Genomic DNA, 14,818 nt, shown 5'->3' on the forward strand with positions numbered 1-14,818 from the left:
TTAACGCCACCAGATTTAATATGGGATTTTTTTATGATGGCATCTTAAGTATTGGCTTATCGGGTTTTTTTAGCTGGCAGCTACGTTGGTTTTCTTACATTATTTTATTTTTGAATCAATTTCCAAATCTGCACTTTTATTAAGCTCTTTTTAAAATTCTTAATTTTTTGTTCCCAAAAAACTCTCACAGTGGGTCCCACTATAGGTGTGCATATATGACGCAAACAAAGCACTACATTCTTTTGAAACTGATGCCTGAAGGGGAACTGAGGCTCATGAAGAAGTGGCAAGTAAAAGAGTTACCATTGTCTATCAGTACACTCTAACTGTTCATAACAGCAGGAAGGAACCCAGTTGAATCCCATCAGTTATGAAGTTTGAACAGCAAAATTGCATTATTTGGTGATGGATGCAGGAATGAAACAGGTAGGGGAAAAGATCAGGTGATCTTTTCTGAGTCATCAGGGAAATCTCAGTGCTAGAATCAGTCTTTGATCTGGAAATCTGTGATGTATTATTCTAGCAACTACCAGTTTAATTTATTTGGACCACATCTGAGCTGAACACCCTGTGTTTCAGGCACTGTCTTGGGCAAGGTAAACAACAGTAAATGAGTCAACCTTAACCTGAGCAGTATGCTGAGGTGCAGGAGTTACTGTCTCGCTCTATAGGTTCCAGAGACCTTTCTTGACACAGAACGTGACTTTCTTATATATATAGCAAAAACGATCCCTGTGAATTTTTCCCTCACATTACGCATCTGATTTATATACTAGTTACAGATGTGAACTCTGAAAGACCGATGTCTCAATCATTTTTGACTAATGCAGCTTTTATCTGTCATTCCTCCTGCTTTTACCACCTGTAGCAGGATCCACCTTCACACAAATGCAAGAAAAAAATTGTTTTTCTTCTTACTTCTTCATGACACCTGTACACATATACACTTGTGTACACAACTGCACCAAGCATGTTGTTTGTTGGAATGATGAATGTTTGTAAATAGAACTGAAGGGGACGAGATGCTCTGACTTTCATATTCTTTGTACAAAGCAGAAAATGCCCCACAGATGAATACTCTTTTTTAAGATCCTGTAGACATAAATGTAATAATGGGACAAAGGGACAATAGAATTCTCTGGAAAATAAATATAAATATTATACACTTGAAATGGAAATGCATAATAACAGTTTGTAAATCAAAAGTGCTGTAGACTTCAATAAGAAACATACCTCTTATTTTCAGGAACAGCAGTTGAAATAGCTATTCACAGCAATTAGTATTTTTAATACCTTTTTTAAAAACAAAAAGTTTTGTATTTTTAAATCAGGTCAGTGGTGGTAATCTGCAGTGTTGAGAGACCACTGAGTATAACTTTGCTTGTTTTCACCTTACACTTTGATTATTCACTTTTTCATCTGTGAAATCTTGTTGGTACTGCCTGGTTCACTGAAGATATATCTCAGGATATGGCTTTACTCTGGTGTTCTTGTTGTGACCCATGTAATCTATAGTATATCTGATTCTGCAGAGATGTTCACTGAACCAGGAACATATAAGAATATGTGGAGAGCAGAAGGAAAAGCTTTTATTAAAGTTGGATTGATTTAAAAAATAAACACTGGTGCTGACTTCCAACTTCAACATGGTTACAGAAATACTTATCATTGGTGTCTCTCTTTAACTGTATTTTAACTTTTACTCTTTTTTTTTCTTGTGGGATTTATTAGTTGTATCAATGAGCCATTTCATTAACTTAAAATAAACCTCTTGTTAGTGTCATGCTGTCATTCTAAGACTTAGCTTTGTACCTAGTGTCCTTACTTGCACAAATATATTGCAATATTCCCAAACAATTATTATGTCTGAATCTTCTTCAGCCCTGTATATATTATGTTTGTTTTGTCAACCTACATATATAAAATATAAATACCCGTGTATAGGAAAGCTGTATTTTGTAATTAGAAAGTTGACTTTGCAGGAAAATTATTTTATTTTGAACTGTATTAATGATCTGCTGGTACTTTAGTCAAGTACTCGGGCATTTATTAGGAGATCTTGTTTTTCACTGGACATAGGATGACTGTTCTTTGGCATCTGCAATGACATTACTATTTTTAAAGAGATGGGAAATCAGTAAAATGAGGGAGAAGAATGTAAATATTACATTCTGATTAAATTGTAGTCCAGTCATCTGAAGAGATGGCTGGAGAGATTCAAGTCTCAGGGAAATCCTAGTGAAGGATTTGAGTTCTAAGTTGCATGTGTCTTTATTTGGGAAAGCAAGTTAAAAACAGCGCTTATATTAAAAAATGGATCATAACTGCATGTTGAGGAAGCAGCTTGATAGCTTTGGGAGATTTTTAGAGAAAGAAACTGCATGAAGGTGACCTGTCATAAGTCATCTAAATGGAAAGTATTTTGTGTTTTCTTTTTATTTCTATTTACTTGTTTCTGAGAGCATTGAAAGTGATTTTGTACATTTGGCAAAATTATAAATGCAGTTTATGTTGTTTCCAATAACTAAGACTGTATATATATATATATATATATATACACATAGACAAAAAAAGTTCTCATGGTCTTTGAACATGAGCATCCTGAACAGTGGGTTTTGATCTGCATTTTTATTTCCTAGTGCAGTTGTTCTCGGTATTCAAAGTGTGAAAAGTAGACAGCAATGTAAAATTAAGTGTGAAGTAAATGTCTTTGTGGCTGTTGTCAGCAAGAAAATACCATGACACATGGCAACATAATACAGAGAGTTTCTGAGCCCTTACAGAAGTCCTAGAATTGATTATATTACTACATTATAAATCTTAATTGTTCTCAAATGAAAATTGTAAGTAGTGAACATCTAAAACACTGGTCAAGAGGAGTCCTCAATGCACACACACATGTGCACATGAAAACACATACACAAGTGTAAGCACATACAACTGAATGTAGTGCTTGCCCAGAATCAGTGTGTCTGTCACTTTGTTTGTAGAAAAAATAAGATCTTGATTTTCAAGAATTGTTTTTGTGGTGGTTGGTTTAAAAAGAAAAAGTTTGTAGTCAAGGCATGTGGCAATATTGGCTTGGTCTGATTGCAGCTGCTGCTCACTGGCTAAGAACAGGCAGGGTGCCCTCTTTAAGAACTAAGCTTTGGAGTCTTTCAACACTATTCATCCTGTTACCAGCTGGTGATGGTAGTGGCAGCTACTTCAAGGTGCTTTGCCTGAGGTTGTAGGAAAGATATGGTGGCGTTGGAATTTCTTTCCTGCCTACAAAACTTCACCAGAATAAGGGGGGGGGGGGTGTGCGTGTATCTTTCAGGTTAACCTACTTTTTTGGTGGTAAACCTGTAGTGTTTTATTGTAATTTATCTGGTCTGCTTAGAAATTAGAAGTAAAAAAAAAATTAAGCACTCCTGTGTAGTGTTGAATAAATTGAGGTCCTAGGAAACAAAAGCACTCCTTCCGGAATGCATGGAAAAAGGTCTGAGATTACCTTCCAGAAGTGTAGATTCCTAATATTTTGTTTTATCCCTATTTTGTGTTATCTTTATTCTAATTCATTTGCAGATACATTCCGAACTATGTAAATGTAGTTTATTAATCTTACTTTAACCTGAACATAATACCTGATATTGAAGTAGGTAGAGCAAATGCACTTAAATTTCATTGAACAAATTAAAATCTAAGATCACAAGCACCTTACATATCAGTCTCTTTTAAGAATATAAAATATACCCAGCTGTAGTGTCATTAAAACGTAGCTAGTGAATGCAGTTGTTTGGTGAGGACTTAGATTCAGTCAATAAAATAGAATGATCCTACATTGCAAATGTATTTTGTATTTCTTGTATATAAAACTGAATACATAGAAACATTTTAGCTCACTTGAAATCAGTTCAGAGATACTAATTTTAGAGTACACCCAATATAAATTTTAGACTGTGCCACACAGATTATTTCTAATTTGAGTCACAAAGTTACCAAAACATGATTTTGACCTTTGAAGAAATCTGCCTTATTTTCTGAGATTGTGTTTTTCAGGCCTAAGGAAACAGTTGTGGTAAAAGTATCACAACTTCATCTAGTGTCAAAATAAATTAGTTTTTATCCATTTAAATTACATTAATCTTGAAAGTTGTGAATCTGGTATGTATTTTTGTGGACAAGAATGTTATTCTTTCTTTTTAACCGTTTGTTTTTTCTCACACTTTTCCTAACAGCATTGTTTACCTAACTCAAATGGTCAATCATATTGTGAAAGTAGTGGTAAATTACCATGACAAAGAAAACGGTACAGGCAAAACAGATTTGTCTTAAGATATCACAATATATTTATGTGTAAAAGTCTGAAAACAAAACAGAACAAAAAATGGCCATGAAAAAAACCCCTGGGATGTTACTCACACTTAAAGAAAATACTGCTTGCTTTCATATTCACTTATCAATGCCCAATGATATATGGGAAGGTCTTGCTGTTACTTTTTTAATGCTTAATAGATACTAATTTCTTTAATTTTGTTTTAATGAAGAAAACTCAGTATATTGTTCTAGAAGCTCACTCTCCAGATTCTGCAAAGCTGTTCTCAGACTACGATTTTCATGTAACTTTTATGCTGGGTTCAAATGCGCTCTCTGCCTGGACTGAACACGGCAAGCATTTTGCTGCGTTACCTTGGGAGAGTGGCAGCATTTGGAAGGCTTCAATACCATGGGCAGTGCATGCAAGGTAACTGCCTTTGTTTTCATTAAAGATCCTATTTAAAGAATCAGTACTCCTTGATCAGACCTGGTGGGTTTCCTGGAAGACAGGAGAAAGAATTTCCTGGAATAATTACATATTCTCCCTAGAGTGAAGCAGATTTCTCAGTCTCATTTGCCACTCCACATTCCTTTGCCTGCTTTCCCCTAGTGTGTGTTGCTATTTTTTAAAAAAACATTAGATATAGAAAAAGGTTGGGAGAATATGTAACTAGTATCAAAGCTGGCTAGTGACACTGCTATGCAATAAGGGTACAAGTTGCTTGTGCTTTATTTGACAGATGTTTTTCCTGTGATTGCACACTGTCATTTGGAGGGAAAAGGCCAGACTTTGCTAACTGTTGTGATGCAAGTAGCCCGTTAGTACCAAAGAAGCGAAAAGTGTTTTCTTCTCTGGTGCAATTCACAATTCAGTTTCAACAAATTCTGTTGTTTCCTTCTCTGATCAGTTGTTAGTAAGTATGGTTCCATTACAGGTTTGTATCACATGCAATTACATGGGGTTAAGTTTGACCCTAAGATAAGTTACCTTTCTGAATGCATGTTGTTCTCATGCATTTGTCCTCTGGAGACCTTTTTCCTCTAGAAGGGATCATGCAGTATAAATTTCGCGCTCTACTTCAGTGAAGCTGGCTGAATTGTTAGGGCTGAGTGGCACCAGAATCAAGTAAGTGTCTGTTAAGACTTCCACTTGTCATAAGCTGGATGCTAAGATCAGCGCCTCCACAGTCTGCTGTGTTCTCATCTGTATTCTGCCTTTCTGTTCCACCTTTCCCCAACCTCTATCACATAAGTTGTAAATTGTCTGGATTGAAATGTGAATGGTTTGGGTTACAAAGGACCTCAGAGCTCATATAGTTCCAACCCCCTGCCATGGGCAGGGACACCTTCCACTAGACCGGGTTTCTCAAAGCCCTGTCCAACCTGGCCTTGGAACACATCCAGTAGGTTGAACAGTTTGTGTCCTTTTCCTTACCTCACTTTTATCCCCAAACCAGTTGCTGTTTGCATTTACTGTGCTAACTTAACAACCCTACCAGAAGCCCTGCTCCCTTGTCTCATTTCCTGCCATCCCCCAGGCCTGAGGCTGCTTGTCCTTCTCAAAGTATGACAGTGCTCTTCCTGCACATCCTTTCCTATCCATTCTACTAAATTCTAAATTTCTTTTCTTTTCATTCTTGCTTTACAGTTAATTGCGCTAAACCAGATTCCTTGATTTATGCATTGTCTGATTGCACACTCTTTCCTCCCAGTCTTAAGCCCCTACTTCTTCCACTTACATGCAAAACCAGGTCCTGCCATGACTTGGGATAAGTCTCCAGTCACTTGCCACTTTATGCATTGCTATTTGCTGCAGGGAATTGTGCTTGCATGCCAAATACAGAAATACCTCCTCTTGAAAGAATACTTTAATCAGAGGTTGCAAGGGGATTTTTTGTTGATAACTAAGAAAAGGTAATAACTGATTTTCCAGAGTCTGCATCTTTAAGGAAAAGGAACTGTAATGTACAACTTGGTTGGACTCCAGGCACAAGAGGAAATGGGTTATAGCAGTTGTGACTGTGTGGAGCAGATGTTTTGGTTGGACTGGCTATCAACCATCTGACTCATAATAAATTGTCAGTTCCAGTAAATTCCCAGTTTTCAATTACAGTAGGTAGGATACAAGAAAACAATGTCGTTTGGATGTTGTATTTAAAGTGGTTTTGATGACAATTTTCATAAACGACTCATACAAACTTTGTCAAAAGATGAAGTATCTTGCAAAGGGAGCGACTGTAAACACTGAAACATGCATTTGAATGTTATTTTAATTGATATGAGTAAAAACTAACAAATGGTTGTTTTAGACAGTGTCGATACAATTAGAAGCAGGATTTTAAGTTTTACTTCGGAGTCTTCAGATACCTGAAGTCTTTTCCGGAAGTTTTTTGAGGAAAATAAAAAATCTGAAATCACTTCAAACTTGTGTTTTCATCTGTTCTGTGCTGCTGTATTTTCACATGGCCTCTTGTTCTTGAGTTTCTAAAATACACACTTAATGAAGCTGTCATCTGCATCGGCTAAGTAGACAAAGGGTAAATTAAAATAAAATACCATGACCTTTCTTTTTTTTTTTTTTTTAAACACAGTTTTATTTATTCTTTTAAGTTTTTGCTAGAAGGTCTCTGCAATAGAAAAAAGCCAAAAGTTTTGTTATTATTTTGTTCCTTTTTCACCACATTGCTTTACTATGTATATTTTGCATTTCCACAGCACTTTAGAGGTTTAGTCAAGGATCAGTCCACACTGTGCAAAGTATTCTGTAAACATAGGAAACCCCTTGCAGTTCTTGAGAAAGAAAACTATTTATTTTTAGTGTAAAATGGTGTATCTAGGGTTTTTTCCCCTGTTTGATTTGACTAGGCATTTTCTGAAATGAGGAAAAGATTGTTTTTTTAAAAACACATGGTAGAGAAATGGCAGAAAGGCACCATGAAAACCTTTGTTGGTCTTTTACATTGTAATGTGCTAGAGAGGTTTTTTACTATCAAGCATGAGACTGTTGTGGAAAAACTAATAGGTGTGCATTATCACATGCTCAAATACCAATTTCAAGCATTTTAACAAACATCCAGTTTTTAAACCTCAAAATTCCTGTGGCCCAGAATGTGTTCTCCATTCAGTGGAAGTACATTTTAATGATACCTTCTGTGGAGTCTTATATGGAAGAAGTTCTGTGACTATAAAACAGTACTTTAATGTGGCAGCTCTAACCTGGGATGCTAATGTTTACAGAAAATTGCCATTCTTAATGTTTACAAAATCAGTTTTTCTTTATTAAGAAAAAAAAATATATTTAACTCCTCTAACATTGTGTTGTGAGGTAAATACAAATTATGAGAAGGAACATGGCTACTTAAATATTTTAAAATGTATCTTTAGTTCAGCAGTCTCTTTTTTTCCTAAAAGGAAATAATATTGCCAAAGCAATTGGATGTCACTCTCTCTTTTGAAGCCGACTGAAAAATAAAAATAGAGGTGATTTTTGCTTTTCTGCTCTATTTAAATCTGGCCTGTTCTTTGAGAGAAACACACATGGGGAAAGTAAAGTGGGAAAGGGGAAGACACTGCCTGGGCAGAGTTTGATAAGCATTAAAACAACCTTTGCCTTTGGATGCTTTGGTGTAATGGAAGGATCTCAGCATGTGTTCTGGGGAAATGTCAATGCCTCGTAATGTAACGATTTATCTCCGCACCTTGTCACTAGCAGGTTTTGTAGAGATGACCAGGAGGGAGATCACTGAAGGAGTTAAGTTATGACTGTCACAGACAACACCAAAAACGTCTATTAGTTGAAAAGCTTTCCACAGTTTATCTGTAAGACATGTGGCTTTGGTTTAGTTTTATAAAAGGCAGTTGTAACAAACATACTAGGGTCGAATGTATTTCTACCAAGCAGATTCTTGCATAAATAAAAGTAACAAGGTCTAAAAGGAGTAAGTGGTATGGTGTCAGATAGAAGGGATTTTTGTAATAAATCTGTGTAAATCTGTGGCCACCTGGACAATAAGGTTGAGCAGCTTCATGGTGTTACTACATGGCATCTTTTAAAACCTACAGGAATGAAGGGTTTTGGAGTCTTTTTTAAGTTACAGTTTTCATTTCTTGGGGTGGAAAATATGCATCCATTTGAATAGTAGTAATTACAGAAGAATGCCAATTCCCTTACTCAAATTCGCGTTGGACAGTAGCTGCATGAACATAGTGCAGTGCTGTGCTGGCAACAGTAGTTGCAGTAGTGTTTGTTGGGTGTTATTTTTGTCAAAAAAAAAAAAAATCACATCTCAGTTTATTGCTCTTACTACACACTTCAGCTTATTGCACCTTAACATGCAAAGATACCATGATGGTTTATGTTGTTGTATGGTGGCTTTTTTCCCTGGCATGAGTTTTCACACTAAAGAAGCCGCTAGTGGGTGTAGGAAATGTAATGTAATAACACCATATGGGCTAATGGATGCTGCGGTGGTGTTCAACTAACTTTTTTGGGGGTTGATTTTTGTTTTCTTTTCCTTGTTTTGGTTTTCTTTGATCAGTAAGTACCTGGGTGGTATTCTAGAAACTGGTCTTTTGCATGGTGTCAACCAGCGTAGGCACATCAACTTAAGAACCAATACTAAATGCAAGATTAAATATGTTTGGTTTTGTCCATGTGGGTTGTAAAATGCACATAGGTTCTATTCTGTAGAAACAAATTATGTGAAAAGAGTTACAAATAAAAATATGGTCTCAAAAGAACTGTTATACGTACATGAGTGAAAGTATTAAATAATAGAATGATTTGGGTTGGAAGACACTTTAAAGCTCATTTAGTTCCAACCCCCTGCCATGGGCAGGGACACCTTCCACTAGACCAGGTTGCTGGAACACCTCCAGGGATGCAGCTTCACTGGGCAGCCTGTCCAGTGCCTCACCACCCTCATAGTAAAGAATTTTTTCCTGACGTCTAATCTAAATCTACCCTCTTTCATTTTAAAATCCTTCCACCTTGTCCTATTCCTACAAGCTCTTGTAAAAAGTCGTTCTCCAGATTTCTTGTAGGCCCCCTTTAGGCACTGGAAGCTGCTCTAAGGTCCCCCTGGAGCCTTCTCTTCTCCAGGCTGAAGAACCCCAGCTCTCTCAGCCTGTCTTCACAGGAGAGGCACTCCAGCCCTATGATCAGTGGCCCTCCTCTGGGCTCACTCCAACAGGCCTTTTCTGTACTGAGGATTCCAGAGCTGGGTGCAGAACTGGAGGTGAGAGCAGAGTAGAGGGGGAGAATCACCTCCCCTGACTTCCTGGTCATGCTCATTTTGATGCAGCCCAGCGTACGGTTGGCTTCCTGGGCTGCAAGTGCACAGTGCCGGCTCATGTTGAGCTTCTCATCAGCAAAACAATTATATGTACTTGTCATCTCTTTAAGAATGCCCATTGAAATAAAATCTTTTTAATGATTAGCATTACTGCTTAATCTGTCTTAATAGTTCTTTTCATTTGATTGACAATTAGCAAATTAATGGGAAAAAACCCAGTTAATGCTATATTCAGCTTCAGGAGTTAAAGCTGTTCCTTATTTAATTTTTTTCCTTGATGACAGAAATATATGAAATACTGGGGAAAAGGTTGTAGGGCATTGCACTCTTGGGTATTTTTTTGTTGTTGTTTGTCTCGTTGAAAAAGATTTTGTAATCTGTGCTGGTTTTTCTACTGTAGATACAGCGTCACTTGGAAATGTAACACTGAAGGGAGTATTGTAGTTCACGAGGTCTTGTACATAGCTGTTACAGGCAACCATGTCATATAATCCCATTCATAAACTGATCATACCCCAACAGGACAGCAGCTAGTTTTTGTTCTCACCACTCGTATGTGTTGTCCTGTAACTGCAGGTTAAAATAGATTTCCAGCCATAGTGTGCTCGTGACCATTTTATAGACATTTCTTTCAGTTGTCAGAAGTGAGCTGCACAGCGAGGCAGAATTTAAGAAAACACTGTCAACTCCATCTCATTTTTCATCTAAGACAATTAAGCTTTTTTAAGACCCATTCTTCCCTGCAGCTTATCACTAAGTTCCTTGGCATGTTGTGTTCTGCACGTAATAGCTGGTATGCGGCTAGTCTCTCTGGACGTTAACAGTTTCAGTCCTGCCAAAGCTCCAAATGGTACAAAATTGTCTTCCTGAAACCACTCTGCAGTCACTTTTGTTTTCTCCACAGATAGGGCAGGGTCTCCTAACAATGTTTAAGTGGTTTGCATGTTCCTTCCTCCCAGCTGCTTGTGGGACACAGCATACCAGGGCACACTGCACCATGTTGATCCTGCTTTGAGCACACATCTGCTGGGTTATCTATTTCCTCTCGTATTTTTCCAAAACGGATAAAAACAAATGCATCTTGGCAAGTTGCTATGTACATATGCACAAACACATTAAAGGACTTCTTTGTGAGCAGCAAGTGGCACCATATTACTTGCTGTCAATGAAGGTGACTGTACTGCTAACTCATTACTTTCTAACTAGAGGTCAAAAGCTTAAAGTGTGTGTAGCATAAACATACTTGTTCGTACTGCATGTGATTTATGAATTGGAGGGATGTCAGGTCCGAAGCAGAAACAATTTGTTCTAGCTGATCCCTAAAATGTAACTGATTGTTCTGGATACAAAGAAAGCCTCAACTTTGAATGCATTGACTGTTATGGTATTTAGCATGAATGTTGGGGTTTTTTTCTTACGGGAGTTTTTATACAGTATGCAGTCTTTGCTGAAAGTAATGCATGGGTTTAATTTGCAGGAAAGCTGGGGACAGTGACTTGTAGATACGAATTTCTCATTGCAAAAATGTTTTTCATCCACAAGAGGAGTACAGCAGAAAACTTGGATCATATAATACTTTCAAAAGTAACAAATATAAAATCTGTGGTCATAACTCAGTGATCTTATAACATTTAAAAAAAATCTTTGGCATTTTCATCAGATGGTAGTGTTAAACCAAGAATTCTTAAAAATGAAATCTGCATCTTTACTGAAATATGAAGTTCAGCTAGTTGAAAAAGAGGAACTACACTACTGTACACTTGCTAACACAGTAATTTTATTTTGATTCTTCAAAGGAAATTAAGCACAGCAAAATATCTTTTAAGTATTAATGTAGTAAGAATAAATTTGTAACCTGTTTTTCAATGGTTACACTTCAGATTCCTCACTTAAACATCTAAATAAATTGGTATTATTTGACTTATTAGTTGTTATCTGTAAGCTTATACGTACTCAGTTTGTTATTTGCTACTTTATATTTTTTATGTACAGGATGTGAATGAAGATCCTGGAGAAGATGTTGCACTTCTCTCTGTTAGTTTTGAGGATGCAGAAGCCACTCAGGTTTTTCCTAAGCTGTACCTCTCCCCACGTATTGAACAGTGAGTGAGACTGTTTCTTCTGGAATGTTTGTTCTACTTCATCTCTGAACTTATCATTTTTCCTGATATATGTGAGAAATGTTGGCTAGGTGATAACATGCTGTTGCTTTAAATTGCTTAAAGTTATAGTGATGACTGCAAGCGTGTGCAGTGGTGTAGAAATGACACATTTTTCAGGTAGTTCTGCATCTGTGGCTGGACCATATCTGGATGAGGAAAAGGCATCACTGGCTACATGTAAGATTTTTGTAGCATCATAATCTATGAAAACTATGCTGTGTTTCCTTGTAGAAAATATTTTGAGTGCCTGCTATGGTACAGCATACTGATAGCTTTTTGGTGGGGGAATCTTATATTTCTTTTGGGAAGATGTTATCTGTATGAACATAATACATTTGAACGAAGTATTGTAGAAGCTAAAGGGCTTTATTAACTGTGTTTTAGGATTTTGCAGCTTTGGTAAGTTATTTTTTTCAGGAGAATATCTGAATATTTCATTTTAAGGTTGTTGAACATTACTGATCTGTTTATCAGTTGGCAAACAGATTTGTTGAGAAATGGCTTTCTGCTCCAAAAATGGAAGAGTGAGGATTGGAAATCAGTCTGCTTTCATTGAATTTCTCTTCTTCCATTTCTGGAATTAAGAATGTCTTAATGCTCCTCCTTCCCTTCAGTATCTTGATCTTGTCATGTCTGCTTCAAAAATGTAACTACCTTATGCTATTCAGGTATACAACAGTCACACTGGTCTAGCATTGTTTCAGTGATGCTTTGTTTTTTGGTTAATACTGCAGTGACTTTCCTCTGAACCGCTGGTGACACTGCTGGGTAGAGATGAAAAGATGGGAAATACTGACTACCACAGTTTTATAACAACTCAGTGATAAAGCTTGTGTGAGTGATGGAATGTGGTATCTTGATATCTTGGTATCTTGCTTAATGGTCCAAAACCCAGGATTTGATTTAGATAAAGGCATAAGACTTCCCAGGTATTTTATTTAAGAAAATGTAGGTTACACATGCACATGCAATCACACACAGGATACATTTAGCAGCTGTTACATTTTCGTATTTTTTATCAATTCACTACTTTCTGTCAACATTAGTTGAGTGAATAATTGTAGTCAAACATGTAATTATCTTTTTGTGTTCCAAAGAATTCTGCTCAGCTACAGTTAAGGAAATGGGCTGTCACTAGTTTCCATTGTATTTTCAGATGTACTCACGTGTTGATTCTTAAGGTATTTCAGGCCACTTAGTTATGTCTCTCTAAATGACCCATTTGCTAATGAAGACATTGCTTATTTTCCTACTTTCAAAAATATCTTAGAAAGGTGTTAACCTATTGACACCAGGCAGAATAGCAATACAAACGAACACTTTGTCTTCCTCAAAGTATTGCATCTTCTGCCAGTGCCTTAAAGAATATCTGATTTTAGAGGTGTGATGTAGAGCGATATGGCAGAAAGATATCTGAGTGGTGTTGGTATGTATCTGACGTATTTATGACTTTGTCATTTATAGCTTATGTAGTCATGTTAGAGTCCTGCCAGTAAACCCTGGAGTTCCATGCCACATCTTGTCACGTTATCTGTGTATCAAAGTTGAGATAATTCACTCATCTAACTCAATTTGTCCTCACGCATTTGTAAGGTATTCATCACAGTATCCAGATACCGGTAACCTAAAATACCAGAGTTGCTTGTGAGCTGTTGCACCTTCCTATATTCTGCTGGCTACTTCTTATGTGCCATGAAAAAAATGTATGGGTATGTTTTCAATGTTCAATTGCACTTTATAACAAAGATATAGTTGTCTCTTGTTCTTTCCTCAAACCAATCTCTGCTCTGTTTAACAAGGGCTGACAGTTTAGATATTTAACTTTCCAATGTTTGGGAACTGAAGCAACAATGTGTATTTCTTTATACTTTTTGCCAAAAGTACAAAAAGCCTCAAGGAGCCCTGAGGATTAGTTTAATGACTTGAGGCCATGGCATGTTACATTTGAATTGTGTTCTGCTTATAAAAGTTCTTTCCTGCTGCTAACAGTAATTGCATCTACAAAAGCCATGTAAGCAAATTACCAGTGTACTTTTTTTTATGTAGCAGATTTTGAGGTGGAGTAAGTAGTAGTTGACAGTTCCCAACATAACATTCCCAAGTACTCAACAAAACAGGAAAAATACCAAATTCCCACAATTATTTTGCTAATACTAAACTCAGTTCACCTTAGGAAGAACAAGCAAACAGGAATAGCATTTTCCTGACATATGAAAAAACATATTCAGATAGAAATGTTTCAGCTTTGTAGAGAAAGAAGAGCAAAGGGCCTGTTTGTGTAATGTGAATTATCTCCTGCTTTCCCAGGAGGTTTCATTGCTTTTGTGTTCAATCATATAAACATGCATTCCCACATTGCTTTTTCTAAAAATGCAATACCCACAGATCTTGTCAGCGAATTCGAGCCCTAGCAGTATGAATATAGTGGTTTTGCTTTCAAGGATTATTGTAAAACATGTTTGCTCTATTTTTAGATGGATGGTAAACGTAATACTAGTAAGACTTTGACTGGTCTTTGTCATAGATTCTGGAAGAGAGATTTGCAAAGTGAGGAAAATGTTCACTTTTTAATGGTTTGGGGCTAAGATGTTAGTACATCGGTTGTCTTGAAAAAGCTCCTATGTTAAAGCAGGAGGTAAAAATGCAGTAGAGAAGTATTGTGGCTAATTCAAGGCAATATTGTTGTGGTGTCTAGCTGCAAGAGTGTTAAGTCCAGTTCTTATAGTAAAAAAACAACCCCAAGCTTAGGGATGGGAAGCATTTGTGTTAGCTTATAAAAATCCCAGCAATAATTGTTCATAAGTATACCTCAATTAATTCTTTAATTAAAACTTGCTAATTTAAAAATACTCCTTTAAATACTACTTGTTCAAAACACATTAACAGCAATTTCTAGTTAGTTTCCTTTATTTGAAATCAAACATGTAAAAAAGCTTTCATTTTATAATTTTAAGAATTCTTCTGTATTGCATTGCATCAATAAGCAGATAGATGCCAATGACAGCCACTTTTAATTATTTCAAATGTTAGATTAAGTTAAAATGAAATGTGGGGTACTTACGT

General features: G+C 36.5%; 1 protein-coding gene across 2 annotated transcripts in view; it reads left to right on the forward strand.

Moving 5' to 3' along the window:
• Positions 1-14,818, forward strand: part of BABAM2 (BRISC and BRCA1 A complex member 2) — a 165,075-nt gene that overhangs the window by 72,213 nt on the left and 78,044 nt on the right. For both annotated transcript variants that reach the window (XM_030499067.1, XM_030499068.1), the window contains one exon: positions 11,586-11,695. In XM_030499067.1, coding sequence (XP_030354927.1) covers positions 11,586-11,695 — 110 coding nt within the window. The remainder of the gene's footprint in view (positions 1-11,585; positions 11,696-14,818) is intronic.

This window comes from Strigops habroptila, chromosome 10, assembly GCF_004027225.2.
Source record: "Strigops habroptila isolate Jane chromosome 10, bStrHab1.2.pri, whole genome shotgun sequence".
NCBI lineage: Eukaryota > Metazoa > Chordata > Aves > Psittaciformes > Psittacidae > Strigops > Strigops habroptila.